This window comes from Protopterus annectens, chromosome 4.part0 (genome assembly GCF_019279795.1).
Source record: "Protopterus annectens isolate FY-2018-M chromosome 4.part0, PAN1.0, whole genome shotgun sequence".
Classification (NCBI taxonomy): Eukaryota; Metazoa; Chordata; order Ceratodontiformes; family Protopteridae; genus Protopterus; species Protopterus annectens.
Window position 1 is genome coordinate 298,500,004 of NC_056733.1, and position 23,984 is coordinate 298,523,987.

The window sequence follows — 23,984 nt, forward strand, 5'->3', positions numbered from 1 at the left end:
GACTTATATGTCTGAAGAAGGGTTTGGTTAAAACCCAAAAGCACTTACATTGTTTTAAACTACTGTGAAGAATAAAAGACTATAAATTAAAGAGCTGTAGTGATACCAGACGTATATTTTTCTAGTACTTTTCATGACTTGTTTACAAATGTTTAGTAATAGTCTATAATAAAGAAATGTTATCTTAAAAAAGATAATTGGCTTTAATAATTGACTATGTAGCTAGTGTCAGTCTAGGGGATGTAATAATTGTCAGCTTGGCATGAGATAGCTGACATGCCTTCATTCTTTGCTAGAAATTATCTGCATCTCTGTTACAATGTCTTTCAAAGTCAAAGTCAAAGTAAATGTTATTGTCATACAGATCAACACAGAGAAAAAAGTACATATCACTGCACAACATTTCAATACTCGGACTTGTACCATATTAATGACAGTTTACAGAAGGAAGATAGATTAAATTAGTAAAAAAATTAATTAAATTAAATTAAAATAAATAACAAAATAAGATATAAAAAAGTAAATAAAGTAAAACAAATTTGAAAGTTCTATTTACATCAGAAACACAACAATTATAACAGCAGGAATAGACCCAGTAGAAATATAAGGATATACAAAAAACAGTATTATAATAAATGAGACACACACATATAAACTTACCTACCCCAATATATACCATAAACGTACAGTTCACAATTTTCCTAGTGCAGATAGAGACATATGAAGAGAGCTTATGTAAACAATAATGACGTATTGCACACAAATAATGTTTCACCCATGTAGTACAATAGGCTATGGGTATGTTATTCAGCAGTCTGATAGCATGTGAGAAGAAGCTATTATGGAATTTGGATGTCCTGCATCTAATGCATCTGTAGTGCTTGTTATTGGCAGGAGTTTGAACAGTCCATTACTTGGATGGTGTATATCCCTCAATAGTTTTTGGAGTTTGTCATAGCATCTGTTTGAATATATGTCCTGTAGAGATTGAAGGTTGGAGCCAATGATTTTTGTGGCCTATTTAACAATCTTATCCCATGCCTTCCAATCAGCTTGAGAGCAATTTCCATACTAGACAACAATGCTGTTTTTCAGTGCACTTTCAGCCATGGCTCTGTAGAAGATGAGTAGGACCTGTGGAGGGAGTTTAGCTCTACGAAGTCTCCTAAGAAAGTGGAGATGTTGTTGGACTCTCTTTATAAGGTAGGAAGTGTATTTACCCCAACTTAGGGCTTGCGAGATATGTACCCCTAGGAATTTGGTGCTATTTACTCTCTCCACTGTGACACCATTGATGATGATGAGGTGTGTGGCTTTTTCTTGTTCCTAAAGTTGATGATGATTTCCTTGGCTTTCCCATCATTTAGTGCTAAGTTGTTGTCAGTATACCAATGAATGGGTTGGTTCACTTCTTCCCTGTAGGCCCCCTCATCTTCCTTCAAGAAAAGGCCAATTACTGTGGTGTCATCTGCAAATTTGATGATTCTATCTGACTGATGCATAGGTGTGCAGTTATGTGTTAGAACTGTGAAAAGAAGTGGACTGAGTACGCAACTCTGTTGGACCCTAGTGTTAAGGGTGATGCTGTTTCATTTATGCTTTCCAATTTGTGGCCTTTCAGTTAGGAAGTTGAGGATCCAGTTGCATATGTTGTTTTCTATGCCCAGTTTACTCAGCTTAGACAGCAGTTATTGTGGAATAACCATGTTGAAGGCCGAGCTGAAATCTATGAACAGCATGTGTGTGTAACAGTTCTCCTTTTCCAGGTGGTCCAAGGTGTGAAGATGTGTTAATGCTATGATATCTGCAGTAGAACAATTTGGCCTGTATGCAAATTGTAAAGAACCAAATATAGCAGGTAGGCAGGATGTTATGTGATCCTTGACCATTTTTTCAAAACACTTCATCACTACTGAGGTAAGTGCAATTAGTGGATAATCATTTAATGACGCTGGAGATGATTTCTTGGGCAGAAAGATGATGTCTGTGGACTTAAAGCATTTGGGCACATTTTCCTGGCTGAGAGATATATTGAAAATATCTGTGAAGACTGGTGCCAGCTGATTAGCACAGTTTTTAAGTAGCATTCCTGGGATCCTATCCAGACCAGCTGCTTTACCTGAATGAACCCTATGTGGGTTCTTGCGTACTTCTTCCAGGTTGAGGCATAGCGATGTGGCATCTTCATGTGTGGGTAGTCTCTCTGGTGATGTTCTATTTGATTCCTTGAATCGGCTGAAGTAGATGTTTAGCTTGTTTAAAACATCTGGGTTATCATCACATCACATGGATGGTGGCTTATAGTCTGTGATGTTTTGGATCCCTCTCCAGAGCTGCCTGGGATCTTTCTGGTCAGAGAGGTGCCTCTGTATTTTTAGACTATAGGCACGTTTTGCTACTCTCACACCTTTGTTCAAGTTAGCCCTGGTCTTTTTCAAAGTTTCTCTGTCTCCAGCCTTAAAGGCAGCATTACATGCTCTCAGTAATTTGTATACCCCACTGGTGAGCTATAATTTTTGGTTGGCTCTGATAGTTACATCGTTTAGGGTAGTGACATCCTTAGTAGATTTTATGATGTATCTCACAGCAGTTTCAGTGCAGTCATCCAAATTAATAAAGTGATTTGTGGTGGCAGCCTCTTGAAATAGATTCCAGTCAGTGCATCCAAAGCAGTCTTGCAGAGCTGAGGCAGCACTTTCAGGCCAAATCCTTATTTGTTTCCTGAAAGGATTTCCCCTTACTAGCATTGGTTTATAGGCAGGGATAAGCAGGATAAAAAATATAGATAATAAATATAATATAATATAATATAGATAAAGCAGGATAGAAAATATATATTTCACATTCTAGCTAAACATTTTATTAATCCATATTGCCTTTTTTAGACAGACTCCATCTGGTGGACATTCCAACCAAGTAAATTCTAATTTGGAACACATTCAATTATTTCTACTCAACTCTAGCAAACTGAACAAAAACAAAATGTCTGAACTAGGGGCTGTCCTATACTTTGAACAAATTCATGTATATATATATATATATATATATATATATATATATATATATATATATATATATATGTGTGTGTAGTGAGTAAAACATGGTTACATAACAATTAAGGTACTCACTCTATTCCTGGGTTTAGTGCTGATTATATCTTCTGACCTACTGACAGTTACGTGGGAGTTTCAGAATTTGTCAAAGATATTATCAACCCAAGACAGGTTCCATGGGACACAAAATATGGCCTCCTAGATGTCCAATTTACCCTAAACACAATCAATTACCACTTCACAGCTAGTTATAGAACACCCTCTATGTCCTCTTCTGAATATGATCACTGTCTTAACACCTTAGCTGAAATCATCATTAAAACTAACACCTCCTTAATGGGGGACTTCAGTTATCCATCAATAAACTGGTTAACTTACACTGCCAGTGGTCAGCAAACCCAACATTTCCTTAACATTATAAATGATTGCAGTCGACCTTAAAATGTTATTAAACTACTAAGTATTAGTTTGTTTGTATGTCTGATCTAAAATAATGTACTGTATCAAATGTTATCACAAGTTTTACTAAGCTACTCTGTATAAGTTAGCATCTCTGATCCATAATAATATACTGTATTTTATGTTACTATTGCATATAATGTATTCTTATGCTACTATTGCCTATATTGGAGCTTTTCTCCCCAGGCCTCTACTGAAAATGGACATATATCCAGCTAGACTAGCCCGGTCAACAAATGTAAAATAAAATAAATAAATAAATAATGCCCTTGCACAATTACTTAGCAATCCTTCTAGGTGACCCAATACCCTTCATGCTGGCCTTACAAATATGGCCACTTCTTCCAAACCTTTATACGTACAGTGTTCCTTTGTTAAGTCAGATCACAAATCAGATCATGAATTAGTATTTGTTTCCCTTTAAAACTGGTTGCACTTCTCCTGCAAATACCTTTGTGTTTAAAAACTTCTCAGATGTAAACCTTACTCAGTTACTTGATGACCTAAATGAATTATTTGATAATAATCCTCTGATTTATCCGAATACTAAAGCTGTTGCCTCTGCTTCTGACTTGTACTCCCACTTTAACAGCTGTATTGATATAGCAGTCCCTAGCCACACTAAATATACTCAGAGATTAATTTAAATACTACTTTCTATGACTAAACACCCATATAAACAAATTTCAGAATAACAGAATGAAATTACTTCATGCTTTTAAGAAGTCTCATTCTTTTTACCATAAGAATGCACTTAAGTAAACTAGAACAAAGCTTAGGGGAACTATTAGTAAGCTCAGACATGAATGTGAACTTTAGTCACTGAAACCAAAAATAATTATCTTTCCTTGGCTATGTCAGGAAGTTAAGAACTGGCACTCAACAATGTTAAGAGCTGGTCCATAATATCACCCAGTATGACTCAAAGTACATAGCTATTGTCCTAGCTGGCAAATTTTGTGAAAATTTCTCTCCATCCAAAGTTATGAATGTTCCATAGAGTCCCACAGTCACCGCCACCTTAGTTAATTACTATGGAACAAGTCCTATTAGTCCTTTCAAAAGCTAAGAATACTTTATCAGTGAGTCAAGACAACATACCAGATTGTCTAATTATAAGTGCCAGAAATGGCCTTTCTGAAACCCTACTTAACTTTTTTAATCTAAGTTAGATTTCTGAAGCCTGAAAAACAACTATTGGAATGCCTTTGCACAAGAGTGGCGCAACAACCCAGCATGGTAACTATAACCCATTAGTCTCCCTATCTTCATAAGTAAAGCACTAGAACATATTATATCAGACCTCATTTATCTGGACAGTGAAAATCTGTTAACAATAGACCCTCATCTATTCAGCTTTCTTAAAGGAAGTCTTGCCTCGTTAACCACATAAATTTCTTTGAAAAAACAAGCTCTGAGTGGTTATGCAGTACATAAAGTATATATGGACCTAGCCAAGGCATTTCACAATATTCCTCATGCAGCCATTACTGCAAACTTGTAAATCTGAATATAAATCCTTATGTTGTGAGGTGGATAGCTAACTAGTTGTCTGATAGAACTTTGTGATTAGAGTTCCAGATGCCACTTTTGAATGCAAAATGTTACAAGTGGTGTACCACAGGGCTCAGTGTTGGTCCCTCTTCTATTTTCCATCTGTTTTGCAGATCTTCAAACCAAAACTTCTGGCCTATGGTTATTTATTTATTTATTTTTTTTTTATTTATTTTATTTTACTTTTGTTTACCGGGAAAGTCCGACTGGACAAAATGTCCTTTTTCACTGGTGGCCCGAGGAGAAAAACTCCACATTTATAAATAAAAGCAATTAAGTATATGTGTATGTATGTATGTATATATATATATATATATATATATATATATATATATATATATATATATATATATAGTTAGTTAGTAGGGTATACTATTCAATTGCAAAAATAACTGGTTGTGTTCTTTTAGCTGCCTTAAGACATCTATTTCCTAACCATGGTTTGTGCAAGAGCAGGTCCAAGATTCAGATAGGTGTGATTTGAAAAGTTTTTTAAATTTGGAAGTGTTAGTAGTTGTTCTGATATTTAATGGCAGGGAATACCAAGTTTTGGCTATGCAGTATAAGTAAAGTGAAACTCCAGCTGCATTGTTAGGTTTAGATATATTTAAGAAGGATTTGTTAGTGGAATGCAATACCCTGTTATTGGAGTAGTATATTAGCAGATTTTGAAGTACTGGTGTTTTTTTCTGGCTGATCTAGTATTCAGTGGATGAGGGTGAGTTAATTATAAGCAAGTAGATTTGGTGGTTTGAGCCAAGATAGTTGTTTTAAAGCCAAACAATGATGGGCTCTGAAATTTGATTCTGTAGCAAACTGCCATTTTATTATAATAAGTTTCAAGTTTTACTAGGTCAGATTTCTTAATGTTTGTAAGAATTTGTGAGGCGTATAGTAGCGTAGAGATAAGATGGATTCTTGCTATAGTGACCTTTGAAGATTTGTTTTTAGAGTGCCAATTTCTGTACAGGGTTCCTAGTTTTTTTGTGAACTTTTTTTTATTGTCTGTGATATGTGTATGTCATATTTCATATTAAGGTCAATGACCACTCCAGGTAATTTTGTTTGGGAAACCTGAGAAATAATTGTATGGTTTGATGATAATATATTGAATGGTGGTGGTGGTGGTGGTGGGGGGGGGGGTGGGGTCTGCAGCTCTACAGCTCTACTTGGATAGAAGAGCATGAATTTTGTTTTTTTAGGGTTAAGTATAAGTTGCGCATATTGAACTACTGAGGCAAATGGGGTAGCAGTATGAAGACTGTTAGTAAAAATAATAAAAAGAAGATGACCCAGAATAGATCCCTGTGGTACTCCCAGGGTTACAGGCAGTAAGAGAGATTTTGTTGCCATTTTACAGCTTGCTGGGGATAGTGCTGGAACCAAGTAAGTGCAGAATGGGTAAGGTTAAATTCTGAGAGTGTAGTTAAGAGTTTAGAATGAGAGATAGTATTAAAAGCTTTGGACAGATCAAGAAAGATGGGTGAAACTAAACTGCCTTCATTGTGATGGGGTTAATAATGTTAGTAAAGTAAACAAGGGCAGTGGTGGTACTATGATTAGGATGGAAACCATACCGAGTGTTAGACAGAAGATTGTTGGTTATTAGATAGTTTCAAATTTGTGAATGGATGCACCTCTCATGTATTTTAGATAATGGTGATAGTATGGCTATTGTCAGGTAATTTGATAATTCTGTCAAGGTTTGCAGATGACTGCAAATTGGATGTTGTTATGTTATTCAGTCTTCCACTGAATCACGATTGCTCCAACATGGGTTACAGCATATTATCAATTGCTGCAATGACAGTGGTCTCACATTAAAAGTGAAAAATGCAGTATAATTAATTTTGGTAAATGTAACATTTTCCTATACCATACAAGCGATACCCCCCCCCCCCCCCGGGTTAGTTAGAAACCTTCATTGGAACTCTAGGCACTTTTGTTGTCAACTCTTTATCTTTTGACCATCACACCACCACAGCTGTTAGGAAAGCCTTCTATATGGCTCATCTAATTTCCAAAGGCATCTCCTCTAGATCCAAAGAAATCCTAATTCCCCTTTATTAATATTTCATCAGACTCATTATTGAATACAATGCCCATTTTGGCATGCATTTGTCTAAACATATAAAAATGAGAGCCCTCAGAAGTTCCTAATTAAAAAGATCAGTGGTTGCAAAAGTCTTACTTATCATAACAGAATGGCAGCCCTCTCATTATACTCAGTTGTTTCTTATATAATCTTCCATGGTCATTTGAGAATAGCCTTTTGAACCATGAAAGCTCTAACCTTATTTGACCTTCTATACCCAAACAGAACAAGTGGTTCTATAAATACCAGATTATGGAAACTAAATCTTCATCAACAAATAAATAAGAAACATTAGCGTGATACATTCATATCCCAATGTATTTCTCACCACTGGAACAAACTTCTGGTATTTTAAGCCCTTGCCGCCTTCACTGTAAACCTAGATAAATTGATGGCCATTCTCAAATTCTCCCCTGAACTATCCTGTACTTTCCTCATTAAAGCTGGAGAGGATTTCTGAATGTGGGTTACTGGCTAGGTTTTTGATGGCCTGCAGACTGATTGCCTAGTGCTTACCTATTAACCTACTCTCTCCATGACTCTCCTTGCCACTTTTGTTAAACTGACAGGCCCATAGTTCTCCAGATTCTTCTCCTCCCCCCAAGTATAATAAAACAAAATTGTTCTCTTCCAGTTCTCTGCCACTTTTGACCAGGCCAGTGATCTGTTGAAGATCATAGCTCATCTGATCCTTCTGCATTATTCTTCCTAAGAGCAGCGAGTTCCCTCTAAAACTCGTACCTCTCTATCCAGAGATCTGTACATTTTTCTTCCGATTTCACCCTGCCATATTTCCAGTAGGACACCCTTTGCTTACTTTTCTCTATGAAGACTAAAGTGAAGTATTCACTAGGTACCTCTTTTTTTCAGTGTTTTCTGATCCCCCTCCTATCTTTGATCAATCTAGCCATTTCTGTCTCCCACTTCCTTCTTTTTCCTCTGCACTTCCATTCTTGATCTCTTATGCTAACTCCCTTTTGCTGTCCTTAACATCTTTGTTGACTTTTTGCTACTGTATACAATATCTAAGCCAAACAACTGTTAGACAACAAGACTCCAGATGTGCCCAACTAGTAGCTTTAAACTTTAATATGATAAGCGCTTTCGGCCTGTAAATACATGGACTTCTTCAGATAAAGACAGTATCCTGTATGATGATTTAAATACATTGTATATATCACATGATTTCCTAACCCTCCCTCTTATAATAATACTTCATATATAAGAATTACAGCTGTCAAAAATCTAAATACAAATAGATGACATAAGATATATACACACCAATGGTTTTAGAGAAAGTTGAGTAGATTCCTAGACGGGCCTGTGGAATATTATCCTTGAACAGCTGGAACCATGGTGGTAAATTTAGAGTAACGTCACAGCACCACCTGGTTTTAATGAAATAATATAAATCAAAAGTTTATTAAAAATGAAGGCAAATACATTTTAGTTTCCTCAAGTTATAATATGCCATCGATGCCTCTATAGCATATGTTTTTATCTGAAGAAGTCCATGTATTTAGAGGACAAAAGTGCTAATCATATTAAAGTTTAAAGCTACTAGCTGGGCATGTCTGGAGTCTTTTTTGTCTAATTCTTTGTACAGTTCCAGCTCTAGTCTCCATCTTGTCTTTTCACCTCTTCGAAGCTCTATAGTTTGGGCTAACTACTATCCTCATATTTCTATGTTGTCACATTGGCCTTCTTCTCATTTTGTCTTTTCTACCTCTTCCTCACACCCATTGTCCATAGTTTTGGGTGACTGATCCCTTACTCATTCCCATAGCTTGTTTATCCCTCAATTTATTCCCAGTCTCTTAACTCATCCTTGACCACCTCTGAAACATAGCATAATCCACTGTTCACAAATCTCACACCATTGCCTTTGGCTTTTTTTTATTTCTGTCTTTCCTCCCTTCTAAGCCAAACAGTGATGTGATCATTGGTAGCTAATTTTGCCTTAACATGGAATCCATGGCACCCTCTTCATTAGTTAGGTCCATGACCAGAAATCTATTTATTTTGGTACAGTCCTGCACCACGTAGTTGAACACATCATGGTCTAAGAATTCATTCACCTTCTACTTCATCTCTAGCCTAAAGCTTGAAATCATCCAGTCAGATTTTGGCAGATTGGATCCCCAGTAAGTACTACCCTCTTCTTCCTACTCATTCCTTTAATTTCGATTATAAGTCTATTATGGTCCTCTCTTGTTGTGTTTATTTGACAGTACACTATATCCATCTGCCAGCTCTCCTTACTCTCCACTTATTTAACGTTCTGGACACACAACCTAGTTTTAAAACTTGGCTTTATCCTTGATGCCATCCTGGTTTTAAGTTCTTCCTCCTCTTTCAACTCACATCTGATGCCCTCTGCTATGTAGATTACTACACCATCCCCAGCTGTCATGTTTTTCTCTCATTCCTGAACAACCTGTGCCCACCTGCTCTTGCCATTTGTTAATGTTTCTGAGTTACAGGTGGTGTAACACCCATCCCTTCCCTATCGAATCAGTGCTTGCAGCTTACCTATCTTCTAAAGCAGAGTGCTTGCATTGCAGAGTAAATTTACCCATCCCCAATATACATCACCCTTATTGATTCCTCTGTCATGTTTTGATCCTTGTTTTACCTACTGTCTACTGCCTAAACACCAAAGGCCCAATCATCAACTATATAAGCATGTGAATTAACAATGTATAGCTATGCCATCTGTCCTGACTTGTGCCACTACATAGAGATGGAATGGGAATGACGTCTGCAGTAATCAATACGGTTATTTTAAAATGGTGAAACACTTCTTATTAAAATAATGTCATTGTATAACAGCAATACACCATGGCAGCTGATGGGTAAGTCATAGTTTTACCCATGGTGTAGAGAGGATCTCTGCTTTGCTCATGGGCTTACCCCATGACCACACTTCATGATTAGATTATGGATTACCAGCTTCCTGCCATAGTGTAATGCTTAATTTTTATACAATCTTCTTGCACAAATGACAAATGTGCTATCCAGTGAACTACTATGATGTTCATATACGCAAGAGAACTTACTGCCCTGAAGGAAAATAGAAGTTATGTTCTTACCATAACGTTCCATGTTAGTTGTCTTCTTCTCACCTTCTTCTTGCTGGATGGGTTCGGAGCCGACCTCGGCTCCGACTCGGCCACTCTAAAAGCTCGAGAGTTGGTTCCACCGGCTTGAGGCTCCCCTTATATCCCACAATGCTAGGCGAGAGTTACCTCAGATCTCGTTTGTAAGCTAACCCCAGCTTATAATATTAATAGAACAACTCTAAAAGAGTCCACCTCTAACAACAGGGAGAAAGAAAGGTGACCTATATCCTGATTCAGGAAATATGCAAACAGCATATGCCTAAGAAAAGAGGTGGTAGAAAGAGAGGTCACAATCACAACTCCTCTAGGTCTGTCCAGGCCAGGGGGAAGGAGGGTGGGGCTTAAGAAGAAGGCGAGAAGAAGACAACTAACATGGAACGTTATGGTAAGAACATAACTTCTATATGTTAAGTTGTCTATCTCGCCTTCATTCTTGCTGGATGGGACCGCGTCCCTAGCACCTTGTCCCGGGTGGCCTAACGGAACAGACTCCTGAGAACAGTGGAACCAAAGTTAGCTCTATGCCTAGAAGCTAAATCCAACTTATAATGAGAAATGAAAGTGTGAGGAGTAGCCCAAGTAGCCGCTGCACAAATGGTGTCAATAGGCAGTCTGTCTTGGAAGGCTAAAGAAGTAGCCAAAGCTCTGGTAGAATGGGCCTTAGGTTTATTAGGCAGCTTTTGGTGTCTAATCTCATAAACAAGGGTAATCAGAGATGTAAGCCATCTAGATAATGATACCTTTGAAACTGAAAGTCCTTTTCTGCTTTCTGCATAGGAGATAAACAGTTGGTCAGATTTTCTGAATTGTTTTGTTCTATCCAAATAGTACCTCAACTGACGATGAACATCTAGCCAGTGTAATTTTTGTTCAGACCTATTGGAATATTCTGGAAAAAGGACAGGGAGGTCAATGCTTTGATTCAGATTTGACGTCGAGACTACCTTAGGCAAGAAGGACGGGTTGTTCGTAAGGATACCCTGTCCTTATGGAACAATAGATAAGGAGGTCGACAGCTGAGTGCATGAAGTTCTGAGACTCTTCTAGCTGAAGTAATAGCTACCAGAAAGAGAGTCTTCCATGATAGCAATTTTAAAGAACAGGAGGCTGCAGGTTCGAAAGGGGGGAGAATCAAAGAAGTAAGAACTAAATTTAGGTCCCAAGGAGAAGGAGGATTTCTTATAGGAGGTCTGAGAAGAAAAACTCCTTTCAAAAAGGCTTTGCAAAGCTTGTGGGACATTAAGGCAGACTCAGAAATACCTACATGAAAGTTAGAGATAGCTGCCAATTGAACTTTAAGAGTAGAAGGGGATGAACCTGCATGGAAGAGTTCAGCTAGAAATTCAAGGACTATTTGGATGGAAGCAGTGAAAGGATCTATGTCCCTTCCTTGAGCCCAATATGTGAAACGTTTCCACTTACTCAAATAAATCTTCCTAGTGGAAGATTTATGGGAAGGTATCAAAATATCTCGAACAGAGCGAGATAATTGAGGAAGCCTGGCTAATGTTGGAACTGGAGGAACCAAGCAGTGAGGTTCAGAGAGGGGAGGGCGATGTAACTGACCCGATTGATGGATCAAAAGGTCTGGAACTAGGTCCAGATGCCAAGGTCGCTCCAGTAGAAATTGATGTAGAAAGGGGAACCACACCTGTCGAGGCCAGTAAGGAGCAATGAGGATCAACGAGGCCTTCTGAGCGATAGCTTTCTGTATCACCTGAGAGATTAGTGGGAAGGGAGGAAATGCATACAGAAGTCCCGGGGCCAAACTTGGACTAGAGCGTCTCTGCTGGGTTGGCCTGGTAAAGGGAATAGAGTGAAATAATGTCTGCACTTGCTGTTTTGGGGAGTAGCAAAAAGATCGCAGCAAGGCTGACCCCACTTGAGAAAAATCTCTCTCACAACAGAGTCTTTCAGAGACCACTCGTGAGGCATGAGGATAGCTCTGCTCAATTTGTCCGCTATTTGATTGGACTTCCCGGGGATGTGCGTTGCTATCAGAAAACGCTGAGAAGAAATCGCCCATTGCCACAATCTGAGTGCTTCTCGACACAGGGGGTAGGACCTGGTTCCGCCTTGTTTGTTGATGTACCACACTACAGACATATTGTCTGTCTGGATTGCAATCGTTCCCAAGGGGAGAGAGTCTTGAAGGGCTTGCAATGCTAAAAGCACTGCTCTCATCTCCAGAACATTTATGTGCAAGTGGCATTCATCTGGTTGCCATGTGCCCTGGACCGTCCTGCCCTGATAATGCCCCCCCCACCCGATCAGGGAGGCGTCCGTTGTCAAAGTAGCAACCGGAGGGGGGGGGGAACAAATGGTCTTCCCAACCAGAGCTGAGGGGAAGACATCCACCACATGAGATGATTTCTGCACGTCTGCGTGATCATAATGGTATGGAACATTGGAAGTTGCTGGTATGACCATTGTGTAAAGAGCATCCACTGAAGGATTCTCATGTGGAATCTGGCTAATGGAAGCAGAGGTATGGCAGCCGCCATAATTCCCAACACTTTCAGAACTAACCTGGCTTTGATTCTGTTGTTGTTGAAAAGGAGTGAGACCAGTCTGTGTATGTCTGTTATTCTCTGATCTGTTAGCCTCGCAGACATGTTTACTGTGTCTAGATTTGCGCCTATGAAGGTAATAGTACGACAAGGCGACAAAACAGACTTTTCGCAATTTATTGAAATGCCTAACTTTTGACAAATGCGAAAGGTGTAATCCCTGGCCATCAGAAGGAGATGCTTGATGGGGGCTGTGAGGAGCCAGTCGTCCAAATATGGAAACACCTGGAATCCTTGTCGTCTCAGGTGAGAAGCTACCACTGCCATGCATTTGGTAAACACCCGGGGGGCAGTGGTGAGACCAAAGGGTAGGGCCCTGAATTGAAAATGACTGGTTCCCAGCCTGAAGCGGAGGAATCTTCTGGAGCGTCTGTTCATTTTTATGTGATAGTATGCATCCTGAAGGTCTATAGAGCACATCCAGTTTCCTTTTCCCAATAGGGGAAGGATGGACTGCAGCGTGACCATCCGAAATCTTGTTTTCTTGACTGATCTGTTCAAGATACTGAGATCCAAAATTGGTCTCCAGTCCCCTGTTTTCTTTGGAACTAAAAAGAACCTTGAGTAGATTCCGGATCCTTGCTGGTCTGCTGGAACTGGCTGAATTGCTCTTTTTGCAAGCAGTTTTGAAATTTCCAAAACCGCTAGATCCCTTTGCGCGGGTGGAACATCTGGAAGGGATTTTTTTGATTGTTTCGGAATGCAAAGAAAGGGGATAGAATAGCCTTCGGAAATGATAGACTGTACCCATTTGTCTTGAGTCAGGGATAGCCAGGCTTTTGGGTACAGTGACAACCTTCCCCCGACTGCCTCCGAAGGTGGGCAGCCGGGCAACACCTCAGGGATGCTGAAAGGGCTTATCAGAGAAGGCTTCTCGATTGCCCTGGTTCTCTGGAGCCCCCTGCCTCGAGGCGGCGTCTACCATTGTTATTCCGCCTCTGCCTCTGGCGGGTAGCGACTTTCTCCGTCAGGCGAACTCCCTTGATTTCGTTTACGGAACCACATTTTCCCACTTTTCTGGCCTTTGGGGTAAGGCCTAGAAGGAGTAGAAAAACGGACTCCGACGGCAGAAAGAGTCTTGCCATCAGTCTCGCACCTAGTCAAGGTTTCTTTCACTTGAGGACCAAAGAGAGATGATCCATCAAACGGGGAGTTAGTGAAGGACGTCTTGAAGGGGTCCGCAAAATTGCATAGCCGCATCCAGGCATGCCTACGTAAGGCCACACCTGTCCCTGCGGCCCTACTCGCTCCATCAGCCGCATAAGAAAGGAGGCGCATGGAGGAGTTGGCTATGGAGTTAAGGGTAGCCAGCTGAGTGTTCATTTTATCTTGAAAACCCACAGCTGTAGGATCCTTCAACATGTCACTCGCTTCTTTAATCAAGTCTCTTTGAAGACGAGTGAAATGGCACAGGTAGTTCAGCGACCGCATAGTAAATGTCGCTGACGAAAACATCCGCTTCCCGTACCTGTCCATGGACCTAGATTCCTTGTTAGGTGGATGGACAGGTACTGAAGGATCAGCTAGTTCCTTCTTAGTGGCAGCAGCTACCACCATAGCATCCACAGAAACTCCTTTTGTCAAGAACTGCTTGTCTGCTGGTGCTGTTATGAATTTGGAGGGTCTCCTGGGAGTGGGATCTACTGAATCAGGAGCCGTCCATGCCTTTTTAGCAACCACCTGCATGAGGGGGTCAAAGGGGGGGACACCCAGGAGGTGGAAGGGCGAGAGCCAAACGCCTCAAGATATACAGATTCATCCTCCGAAGGGTTAAGGTCTGGCCAATTTCCCCTCTGCTTCAGGATCTCTAGAATGTCTGCAAAAGAGACATCTTCAGAAGGGGAACGGGGGGAACCCTCGGAATCATCTAAATCTGTATCAGATGTGATTGACTCAGGTGAGTCAATGTGTTTCCTCTTACACTTCCTCTTCCGAGGGGGCTCTGCCAAATCAGGAGAGGCCTCGGAAGAGGATGAGATCCCCACAGGGGGTTCCTGAGGAGCTGGCTCTCTGCGGTCCGGGATGAGGGAGTGAGTCGACTTGACCTGAGGCACCGTGGGGAGGCGGACGGCGCCGACTGTGGAGTAGAGCCAGGCTCTAACACACTCCGCATGACCTCGAGCACCCCTGTCAGGCAAAGCCAGAGGTCCCGCTCCGAAGCTGAGAACCCCCTCGGCACCGACAGTGATGGCTCCGAGGCCGATGTCGGAGCCGAACTCACCAGCCAAGCTCCGAGGAAGAGCGGGTCGGACAAGGGTCTGATGCCACTCACCCCCTCGGAGCCGACGATGGAAGTCCGGCGCCGAGATTCTTCTAAGGAAGAAATCGGAGCCGACGATGGAGCCGAAGACAATTGTATCGGCTCCGGCGCTACCACAGTCTCGGTTCCGACACGACCCGGCTCCGAGCTCAACGGAGTCGGAGGAGGAATATATTGATGGACAAGGGCAGGCATCGACTGATGAGTCGGGCTCTGAAGCATCTGGGCTAGTGCCTCGGACTTAAGAAGTCGACTCACTACCCTCTGAAGGTCATGATCCGATAGCCTCGATGACCTAGAGGAATGAGATTTATGGCTCCGTTCAGACAGCAGGGGAGATCCTGGAGCCGAATGAACGGAGCCAAGGGACGGTGACCTGGACCTCTTCCTCGATGTCGGTTCCGAAGATCTGGACGGAGCCAACACGGGAACCTCTATAACCTCGGCTCCAGCCGGAGCCGAGGGAACCACAGAAACTGTGGACTGAGACTCATCGGCTCCAGCCGGAGCCGATGTAGGCGGAGGTTTAGAAGCCTTAGGTCTCGGCTCAGTTGCTGGAGCCGAGGACCTAGAAGCCTTAGAGGGCTTCCCAGAGACAGAAAGGGAATCCTCTGGCTTAAGAAGACCCCTCAGGATCAACTTATTTTTTCTTTCCTGCAGGACCCTGGGGCTGAAGCCGTGGCATACAGCACAGGAGTCCTGCAGGTGCAAAGGCCCCAGGCAATAGACACAAGAAGTGTGACCGTCTGTCAGAGACATTTTCTGACAGCACACATCACACTTCTTGAAGCCTGAGACCTTTGTGTCTTTAGACATCCTAAACAAAAGTGTAATCACACACACTCAACAAACACACTGATTACACTAATCTACTTTTAAAACTCAAAAAATAAACAATTAACTAAAGTTTACCAAGAGTAAGACACACACACAACTAGGGGATGGAGAAAGGCCAGAAGGCCCGAGAGAGAACTTTAAAAGTTCTTTGGAAAAAAATTGGGATTTTCCGGAAAAAAGGAGTAGAAAAACCCACTACACTAAGGGAATATATTTAAACTCAAAAATATAGGGTTTTAAGTGATCTAATTTTACCAAAATTACACTTACCAACAAGCCGGTAGAAAAACCAACACCTCGATGCTGTAGCGGCAAACGAGATCTGAGGTAACTCTCGCCTAGCATTGTGGGATATAAGGGGAGCCTCGAGCCGGTGGAACCAACTCTTGAGCTTTTAGAGTGGCCGAGTCGGAGCCGAGGTCGGCTCCGAACCCATCCAGCAAGAATGAAGGCGAGATAGACAACTTAACATCCATTATTTCAGTTCTATCTTATTATGGCAAGACATGCATGACCTGTGTTTGAATCTTAGACAATGTAGCTGTTGACTCAGAACCTAAGCGGATTAGACAGGGGTAATCTCATGTTCAGAAGACATCAACATGGTGATTTCAGCTGTAACCAGAGTAACAGCCAAAAGATGGTGACATGCACAAGACCTTAGTCATGCCAAGGGTGATAGAAGTGTATGGAAAATTCTAGGCTGTACAACATGTATCCTTCTGCAGGCCTTGATCAGCCTGATGAGCTCTCTGATTCATTTAGTCAAATGTCACTTCTGCAGGATCTGCATAAATTTTTGTCCTGGCCCACATTTAATGTGGGTACAGTGAAGCTCTGGAGAAGAACAAAGTCCTCAAAGTATAGCATAACATCACTATGATCTCTGAAAAGCTTACTGCAGAAATAGAGAAAGAAGTACCATTACAGTCAACAGCACACTCAGTTTAGGGATCTTGCCTAGAGGTAAACGGTAAGCAACAGTTAGTCTGCAGAAGGAACATGATGTAAAGGAAACACATTTAGTTTAAGTATGCTTCAAAGTGACTGAATATCCGCTATAATACCAAGCATTTCCAGTTTGCAAGCACGCCATGCTTTCAGTTTCTCAACAGTCACAACAAAATGGTAATCTTTCTAGAGAAGCAGTCAGAGTTTTACACACCCCTAGGTGGCCACAGCCACTACATGTGTACTACATGTACACACACACACTCACTCACACACACACACACACACACACACACACACACACACACACACACACACACACACACACACACACACATACATATATGCCCACACTGCAGGGCCTAATGAGGGAATTCCATCCCGCCTCTCTTTTTTTCAGTCATGCTGGACTCCTTAATGATAAGGATGAAAAAAATGCTGTCAATAAATGCTGTGACTATGTTCTCCAAGGGCATTTTCTCATACTAACTTTGCATAACCCATTACAGTGCAACCTCAGCATGCTTAGCAGATCTCAGGGTACCAGTAGATCCATTAGGGCTCATTAAGTACTTCTATGCAAAGCTCTACCACTGGCCTTCTAGCTCCAGGTTTTCAATTTGCAGCTTTCATTGCTTACAGCAAACACTTCACCACATTATACTTATGGAGAAAGAATTTTATGCAGCCCTTAATGCAATGCTTCCAAATGATATTTGAAAAACATCTAAACATATCACTGATGCAAGGTTACCTGACAATGACTCACTGACATCCTCCTGCCTGCATGCATTTTCATAGATACATTCCAGCTCATCTCAAAGCAAGCTGGACCAGTCTTATTTCTTTAAGTTAAAAGACTGTTCATAGTACTTACCTATTGTCAAAAAATGCATTGACAATCTTCTCCCTAATTGGATTACTCTCCAAGTTGGACACACGATGAAAGTCGTTTTTGCTTGAAAAGAAGAAAAGAGATAAGTATGCATTAATCAGACTGCATCAGATTGTAGTAAAACTAATACTGAGCTGAAATCAGCTTTTTTCCTTGTGTGTTAGTCTCTGTTCAGAACAAAGAAAAACAAGTTCCACATGAGCTGAGCATCAAAGCTTTTCAGGGTAACCAAAAGTCACTTTGTTCTTTTTTATTTACTGAATTTTTGCAAAGCAGAGATGCATAACTTTTTATTTTGTGCTTTTATCATCTTCCAACTGCAAGATGTTTGCTACTTGTAACAAATTGCGTCACTTATTTAAATAAAATTCTTACTTTAGTTTACCAAGAGAACTGAAAGGCATGAAGGTAGAAGCAGAGACGATTCTACAGAAATGACATTAGTACTTTTGCAGTACAAGCTTCTAAGATTTAAAAGCTAAAAAAGGCACTCCATTTTCAAAATGTTCTAATTAATTCTTTTCACTATCTGTCATACCAGTGATAGTCCTTCTATCCTCTTTACATATTAGTCTAAACTTTTAGAATAAATATCCATGTTCATCATATTGATCACTGCTGCTGTAGCCTTAGATATATGAGTTTTATCTGGCCACATTCTGCAGCTTCAGGGCACCTCCCACATGCCCAAACGGTCAGGCAAATCGAGCTGAGATGACTGAAAGACTAGATTGGGAGCCAAGCCTTTGAAGCTTTCGAGGATCGACAGTCGGCATGATGCTGTTCCTGTGCTGGGCAGATAAGTTTTTCTTGGGGGAACCTTCCATTTTTTAAATATTGTTTATGCTTTATCACTTTCCTCTTCATGAAATGTATTTTAAAGCTAGGAAATTTGTGTTTTAATGGACTGTCATGTGACTGTATAGTACCTTTAAACGGAAGTACTTTTTTCCCTGTCAGATTAAAAATTGTGCAAAGTAACTAAAAAACATTTTCCTGTGAAGAAATTGTATTTGTTTTACTTTGTCGGGCTGGCAAAATTTGTTAAGTGCTTTTTACCATGTTTTTCTGTGAAAAAGTGACTTTTAAAGATTTGTAGTTTTTACAGGCATTTGCTGCTCATCTTCTCTGGGAAGGAGGAACCATTTTTCTTTGACCATGGAACAAACTATCCCACAGTCAGTCCTCTTCCAGCCACAAAAGTAAAAAAGTTAAGCAAACAGCCTCTGCCACCACAGCAGGCAAGCAATTTGCCTCAACAACAAGTGAGTGGATTTGCTGTGGCCATTTGTTGTACCTCAGACCTCTTATCTGTTACCCCATATCCCCCTGGTGTAGCACCTACAGCCACTGTGAACTGAGGGTTAGCCACATCCTCTGAGGCTGTTGGGGGCCATCAGTAGGCAAGGGAAGGTCACATGTTGGTGTTGGTAGAAGAAACAGGGAGGGCTTCTCTGTTGTGTCATTGCTGTGTCCATCCCTGGGGAAGCAGCTGCTGCCATTAGTGACATGGTTGGCACCGTTTATTCTGTCAAAAAAAGAAAAAGAAAACTAATCATGTGTATACTCCTTCGCATATTTCCTTAGACAGGAACAGTTTACAGGGATTGGCTCAGGGTTTAATTCAAGTTAATGATCCTTCTTGTAAAGTAGTTTTTGGTAAAAGAAAGAGGGATACCTCTTTTCTGCACAGTTTCAAGATTCTGAATCTGAACAAGAAGATGAAGGGAAAGATATACGGTTTTATCCTCAGATTTCTGATTTAGACTCAGGAGAGTTCAGTTTCTGATTCTTCTTGTGTTTCTATTTTTCTGAGACTATTGCTAGAATGTGCCAGTGTTTTCAGTTGTAGAACACTGAGGTTTCTTAATCACTCAAAAAATACTATGAATTTTTACAGAAGGAAGTTCCAGAACCTCCATCCATTCCTTCTCTTCTACCTGTATTAAAGGATGTGAGTCATACTGTCTACAATTTTCATGATGATCAACCACACCTAAAAAGGGAGATAGGATGTATAAAGTTCCTCAGTCTTTCATGTTTTGATATACTCATCCCAAACTTGACCCAGTAGCTAAAGCTGAGTAGTTAAGTTGAGGATCGGCTCTGAACCCATCAGTAAGAATGAATGGCAAGATAGAACAACTTTACATTCATTGATAACTATGAGAAAATATGTGTATACTTCTGCAACTCTGATTTCCAGAATATTGAATTGTCTGGTTCATATGTTAAAGTTTGCTCTGACTTATCGTGAAAGTATGAGGAATGTTTTATTTGCAGTTCCTTCTTGTGAGGAAAGTCTGCTTTAAATAATCTAGTTTCATTTATTGCACAGCTCACTACTTATTGTTTACTTCTTTCAGGGCTATGACTGCTGATACTGTTTTGATGAGGTTTGCAGGGCTGTAGTCTCAGAACCTCCCAGATTATGTTAATAATGAGATTTTAAATTCTCCTTTGGATAGAGATTAACTTTTTGGCCCCATCTGCTGCAGAGGTGACCAAAAAGTGTGATTTTAGGGGTAAGCTGATCCAGAAGATCTCTAAGATTTTTCACCCCCCCCTTCCAGATTTCTAAGGGGTTCTCTAACTCTTCATCCAATTTTGGCAAGAAGCAGAATAAACACTCTCAGCAAAATACAGGTCAACAGATATTTAAGCAGAAATGGTAAGTAGGTTCCAAAAAGAAGCATTGAACTTCCCAAAATCAAGGAGACCCCAACAAGTTTGAATGACTGTTTAAGAGTCTTGTGACACCCTCCCATTCTGTCCCCTTATTTCCTCTAGAAAGTTTGAATCTCATTTTTTTTCTCTTTGGTAATAGATAGTTTTAGAAAATTGGGTTTGGAAGATCATTTATCAAGGTTACAGATAGCATTGGGGGGGATTCCTCTTTTCCAATTCTTTGCCTTTGGGCTATCCACTGCACTAAGTATGCTCAAAAGGTGTCAAGCTCTAGTTGTAGCTCATTGCAGGCAACAGGGTACCTGTATTTTTCCAAACTTAGATGACTTGTGTATCTTCACAGAATCTTTTTCAAAGTGTCAGGAATCACTCTTTTGGGTGAGACATCTCTTGCGCAAGCTCGGATTCCATGAGAACATTCAAAAGTCATTCCTGACTCCTTACCTCAATTCAAAGAGCTTTTTTTCCCACAGGAAAATAGATCTATATCTAGATCTATTTCTAGGGTTTTCTGCTCAGGATTTTGGGTGTCATGGCTTCTATGATTCTCAAGATATCCCTGGCAACATGAGAAAGATACAGTGTATCTGAAGTCTCTTTGGTCCCAGCACCAACTCACTTTGTCCTTTCAAATCCCAGTGCTGGGGATTGTCAGATGAAAAATCAGTTGGTGGAAACAAGAGAGATCCTTAAATCTAGGCCTACATTCTCCACCCCTGTTCCAATGGAGTCAGTCACCACATATGCTTCTGACTTTGCTTGGGGAGCTGTTTCATGAAGGATAAAGTGCAGGGTGTGTAGGACACCAAGGTCAGATGTAAGCACATAAACATAAAAGAGATGATTACCTTGATCAAGGCACTCAACTCACTGAAACATCTTTGGTCCCCACAACCTCAATTTGTTACTGATGTCATGTGGTACATCAGCAAACAGGAGGGAACCAGGTTGTAACCCCTTTGCAGACTAGCTAAGTTAGCTTGGGATATGGTTTCACTGTACAATCTCACTCTATATGTATTCAACATTCTGTCAGAGCAAAAGCACATGGCAAACAAGCTGAACAGGACCAGGGCAGACCCTTACAAATGGAAACTAGATGGGGGCGGGGTCTTCCAACATTTGATCCATCCATGGGGAGTTTCTCAAGCAGACCTCTGCCTTCTCTCTGAACAATCAACTGGCAAGATTTTGTTTCAAGACTCCAAGCAAGAAAACCTGGAAGACAGATACCTTTTCTTTACCTTGGACTCTCCACTAATATCCAGGGTACTTCTGAAGAGTCAGAAGTAATCCTCCAAGATCATTATGGAAACTCCCTTCTGGCCTAGTCAACTGTGGTTTTCCCTTCTTTTGGAAATGGCCAGGGGCAATTACCACAAGCTTCCTCATAGACTGGATCTACTCACAATTGAATAGGTGTGTTTGATACACCCCAACATCAATCAAATTTAACAGACTGTCTGGATGACAGGGTCTTAATTCCTTTTAGGCATCTGTTTACTGAGGATGTGCAGCAGGTACTAACGGAGGCAAGAAAATCTGCAACTACAAAATCATATAATGGCAAATGGAAAAGGTTTTTTAGTCAGTGCCAGCAACATAACCAACACCCATTCAGGGCTAGTTGTTCTCTAGTTTTACAATACTTGTGTGAGTTACTATCCTGTGGCTTTTCTTATTCCTCTATCAAGGTTCATTTATCAGCCATTTCAGCATGTCTGCCCATGAATCCTCCTCTTTCAATGTAGTCTCATTTCAAAATGTTTTTGAAAGGGGTTTTGCACAAGAGGCCTCCAAGTAAACTGGTGGCCCTCTCCATGAGATCTTAATTTTGCGTAAGAAAAGCTAACCATTGCTCCATTTGAACCCGCTCACCTGGCCATCTTGAGGCTCTTAACATGGAAAACAGTTTTACTGATTGTTCTTACCTCAGCAAGAACAATATCTGAGTTGTAATCTCTTACAGTGAGTCAACCCTATCTCATTTTCCACAGGGACAAGGTTTCTTTGAGAACTAATCTTTCTTTTATGCGTAAAGTGGTATCTGAGTTTACTTTAAGCCAAAATATCCATCTCCTCATTTTCTTTCCTGATCCTAAAAATGAGGTAGAAAGGAAACCCCATTCCTTGGATGTCCACAGACAACTCAGGTATTATACTGAAAGAACTAAATCTTTCAAATCGTCACATCAACTGTTCATTTTTTGTGAAGATAAGAAAGGTGAATCTACGTCAAAACAGACGATCTCCAAATGGCTTTCTAAGACTATTATGTTTTGTTATACTCGTCATAACAAAACTATTCCAACAGGGTCAAGGAACACTACCAGGGCCTTGGCTTCATTTATAGCTCTTTGGAAGGGGTTGGATTCTAGAAGTATTCTAGAAGTTGCTACTTGTTCCTCTGTATATACGTTTACAAAGCACTGTAAGCTTGATTTCTTCTCTAGGTCCAGGTCAGGCTTTGCTAGGACCATTCTCCAGAGGTTCCTAGATTCTTCTCCTTCCACCTCCCAAACGTAGTAAGCTAAGGCAATCTACCCATACAGCTAAGGCTACTGCAGCAGTGGTTATTGCACTGAACAAAGTACAGCTGTTTAAGTAAACTTACCATAACACTAGATGTTTGAATGATCACTGCTACTGTAGCCACTCCCTCCATTCCCCTTGTTTTGTGTATATTTTTTATGCCAGTGTATGGACATTTGTTTTTTTTTTTTGTTGTTGTTGTTCCTAGCATTGTCCTTTCAGGCCTGAGACTCCCTCTTTCTCTCTCTGTTGGCAGGAAAGCTGTGAATGGCTTGGTGCCCAAACTAGTCTTTTAGTCTGCTCATCTCAAACTGCCTGACAGTTTGGTCATGTGAAAAGTACCCTGAAGCTTTGGAAGCTGGCTGTCTGCTATATCCTTGGTAGGATTTAACCCATTTAGCTAAGGCTACTACAGTGATCATTTGAGCATTTACTGTTTTGACAAGTTTACTTAAACTGTACTATCTCAGTTGGCACAGCTGGAAAACAGTTGTCAGGCAGAGTACTGCATGATTATGGAACCAGATAGTATCAGACAAGAAGGCTCTTAAACAGTTAACATTTTCAGAAAGAATATGAAAATACACTTTCTGCCTGCATTTTTATTGTTCCAGACAACTAATTTGCAATTTTCTAATAATTAAATTATATCAGTATACTTAAGAATATGATGCTAAGTGCTCGAAAGTACCTCCAGGCAGCCAGATGAATAAAATCCACAGTTTATTGGTCAAACCACACAATAAAAATAAACGCTCTTCTAACACAGGTAACAATTGCGTTTTCGTCTCACTATGTGGGACTACTTTCGAGCACTTAGCATCGTATTTTTTGGTAACTGTTGGTGGTTTTTTTGTGGATGCTATCGCATTGCTACGTTTAATACTTAAGAATATATTTACCTCTGTCAGAAATACTGTTAAGTAGATACATATAAATTTAAGAGTGTGCAACACTGTATTCTATGC

General features: G+C 40.6%; 1 protein-coding gene across 2 annotated transcripts in view; it reads right to left on the minus strand.

Moving 5' to 3' along the window:
* TESC (tescalcin) overlaps positions 1–23,984 on the minus strand; it is a 734,284-nt gene that overhangs the window by 286,619 nt on the left and 423,681 nt on the right. For both annotated transcript variants that reach the window (XM_044068288.1, XM_044068287.1), the window contains exon 3: positions 17,779–17,859. In XM_044068288.1, coding sequence (XP_043924223.1) covers positions 17,779–17,859 — 81 coding nt within the window. The remainder of the gene's footprint in view (positions 1–17,778; positions 17,860–23,984) is intronic.